The 3,442-nt window shown below is 34.3% G+C and overlaps 1 protein-coding gene across 1 annotated transcript in view; it reads right to left on the bottom strand.

Annotated features, from left to right (window-relative positions):
• Positions 1-528: 528 nt before the first annotated feature.
• Positions 529-3,442, bottom strand: part of NPAT (nuclear protein, ataxia-telangiectasia locus) — a 106,690-nt gene continuing 103,776 nt past the window's right edge. The window contains exon 18 of the mRNA XM_011984760.1: positions 529-2,325. Coding sequence (XP_011840150.1) covers positions 2,248-2,325 — 78 coding nt within the window. The 3' untranslated portion in view covers positions 529-2,247. The remainder of the gene's footprint in view (positions 2,326-3,442) is intronic.

Raw genomic sequence — 3,442 nt, 5'->3', positions numbered from 1 at the left:
TTATGTAATTTCAGAAAGCTGGGCCTGAGCCTGAAAGATGACCAGAGAAAGGATGAATGCAGAATATATCGTAACATGCTTTTGAAATTACTCCTAATAGTCATGACATGTAGCCTTTGCACGAATGCTGATGGATGCTTTTCTCATGTGCAATTTCAACACATTATAGTTCTAATAATATCCAGGGCTAAATCTGTAACAAGATTTTACTTAACAACACTTCTCAGATTTGGCATACACTGACTGCATTAACCTCTAAGTAATATCCAAACAATAGACTGGATCCTTACATGTAATTATAAAAACAGCTATGGATTGTTGTAGTATACATCAACCCTGAAATGCAGCCACTGGGCATTTAAGTATTCAAATAGGTTACCAGGTACAATAGTATAATGAAGTCCAGGACCTGTGGACTTTTAAGGTAAAATGGGGATATGATCTTGCCTTTGAACATAAAAGCTCCAAATGCAAGTTATCTTTTGACTTTATTTAGCGGTTCCTGGTTAGTTAATTATGAATCTTGAAGAAACTCAACTTATTTTATTTGCATATGAATTTTCAGTACTTAGCATACCCAAGTATGAATTGAATAAGAAAATGTGATTTTCAGCATTGTACAAACTCCCAAAAAAGAGGAAGAATTGACTTGCAAAGGAATTTAATCAGTTTCTAAACAAGACTGCCAATGTAAAGTAATTCAAACTTTTGAAGTTAATGAAAATATTTATTCAAACCTAACTGTAGTACAATCTCAAGTTGAGTTAAATAAACATTAACTATATGATATTTAGTTCCTCAGGAATAGACCACTGCCACATCAAAAAATTTCTTGCATTACAAGTTTTTGCAGTAAGGTTCAGCAATTAAGAAGACATGATTTCTACACTGAGAAATGCTGTGTTAAGGTTGGATGGATTTTTTTTAAGGCCCAGTACAAAAAAATGGTTGAGGAAAGTGACTCTTTAACAAAATATATACCTGTAGAAAAAAATCTCTAATATACTGACATTTAATTGAACAGAAAGTACTAAAGAGAACATACTTTAATATCTAGGCACAATTGGTCAGGTACTAATTATAATTTCTGTTCTCATTTAAAAGTTTAAACCAATTCGTCAACTTGACTGATGTGTGTGAGTCTAATACAGAGAAGGCACCTCTCTCATCTCTCACTCTTCTTAAGGACCTTTTGAGAGAAACTCTTTGTAACACTTTAAGGGACACAGACAATACACTGTATGTAAGTATAGATATAGTTATTTAACATACCCCATTGTAGGAGAAACTAAAATATAAAACTATGATTTCTCTTTTTACATCTTATGATGGACACAACACCAGAAGATAATCCTCCACATAAACTTTCACATAGAATACAAGATTTAAATTATATGTGCATTGGTCACTACAATGTAAAGAGTTCTATGAATTAGTGCAATTCTTTAAATCCCCAGCATTTAGGGGAAAAGTACATACCGAGAAATCTCTACTACAAACCAAACTTTTTATGGCTCAATAGTCTAACCACTTAAAGTCCTGTAAAAATCTTAAAAGTTATAAATGAAACATCAGAACATTCAATAAATGGTTTACAAAATTCTCTCTTTAAAACAGAGAACAGAGGGATCAGAAGAAATAGGTAAAGTGTAAAATTCCAGAAATATAATACTTACAGCAATTATAAGAAAGGGGTAGTATTCACTCTAGGAAAAAACTCATCAAACTATTGATTTCTAATTAGATATTTTGCTATCAGTTGAGGTGGTTATCATTTTGTAGTACTTAGTGGTTGTGTATTTAAATGTCTTGTTGAACAGTTACTGAAGGTAATTTATAAGAGTAAGCATCATTTTCCTCCAAAATAAGTGAGAAACTATTGCAGATAAGTTTTAGAATTAGGGATGATAAGAAGTCAAAAAACACATTAGGTTGATTTAACCTCTATTTCAACAAGATTTACACAGTATTTACATTACAATATGGAATTGTCAAAGCTATACAGTTTTGCAGATTGGCTTTACTTACATTTCTGCAAATGTTTTTCCCAAAATAAAAATAAACCAAGTAAGTCTATTTACAAACTAGGAAGCTGTTTTAGAAACAGCATGATTTAGATATAAAGTGAAATTTCAGTACAATCAAAGTGCAGGTCACGCTTTCAAATTCTGTCAATATCCCATTCCCTACACTCAGTTTAAGGGATACGAGTTTTGAACACCTACTGTTCTTATGTGCCCAGAATGTTTACTCATCATAATGCAATGATAATAAAAATTTGTCTACATCCATTCCTGCTGGAAATGAACTGGGAAGCTTCTTTTTCTGTTGAAAGAGAGAGAGAAAAAATAAACTCAAACAAGGCCAAAATGCTTTCTTAGTAAGTCACCTAAAACAGCGTATTGGGTTCTTTCACATACTACTGAAATTGTCAAACTTTTGTAGTCTAGTAGAATTTTACTTCTATAGAGAAGTAGAGACAAGTTTTATAAACCCTAAGTTAATTAAATATACTTCTATAGCACCTGAATGTTAGTTTATGACAAAAGACATTATACAAATCCAGAGTATCTGAATGTTGAATGAGACAAGATAGAACATGCTTTCTATGTTAGGTGGTTATTACTGCTAAGAAAGCTTTACTAATAGATGTTTCGAGTAACAGGTTCTACTTGTCAGTTCCAAAACTTAATATACATCAGATACTTTATGTATATACTACATTTAGACTTCACAGCCTAAGATAATCTGGTAATATCATGTCAAGTGATGAGGCTGAAACTCAGAGAGGCTACAGACTTAATCATGATCACAGGACCAAAAAACAGTAGATGCAGGATTCAAATCCAGACTTGTAGGGCAACAAAGCCTAAATTATTTCCCTGATACCATACTTCCTCTATGATATTTTAAACACTTTCTATTCAATTCACTTACTAAATAGCTAACCAAATTGAAAATAAATGGATTTCATTTATCAATGCTATCCCTGCATTGCCTTCCTAGAGACAACCATGCTTAAAGAAGAAACATATGTAAGGCCAGGTGCAATGGCTCATGCCTGTAATCCCAGCACTTTGGGAGGCCAAGGCATGCAGATCACCTGAGCTCAGGACTTCAAGACCAGTCTGGGCAACATGGCAAAACCCTGTCTCTATAAAAAAAATTAAAAGAATAGAAAAAATGTCCAGGCGTGGTGGCTTACGCCTGAATCCCAGCACCCTCAAAGGCCAAGGCGGGTGGATCACAAGGTCAGGAGTTCAAGACCAGCCTGGTCAACATGGTGAAACCCCATCTCTACTAAAAATACAAAAATTAGCCTGGTGTGGTGGCAGACACCTGTAATCCCAGCTACTTCGGGGGCTGAGGCAGGGAATTGCTTGAACTCAGGCAGAAGTTGCAGTGAGGCGAGATCGTGCCACTGTACTCCAGTGGGTAATAG

This window comes from Mandrillus leucophaeus, unplaced genomic scaffold, assembly GCF_000951045.1.
Source record: "Mandrillus leucophaeus isolate KB7577 unplaced genomic scaffold, Mleu.le_1.0 Scaffold273, whole genome shotgun sequence".
Taxonomy (NCBI): domain Eukaryota; kingdom Metazoa; phylum Chordata; class Mammalia; order Primates; family Cercopithecidae; genus Mandrillus; species Mandrillus leucophaeus.
This window is presented reverse-complemented; position numbering and strand designations above follow the sequence as displayed.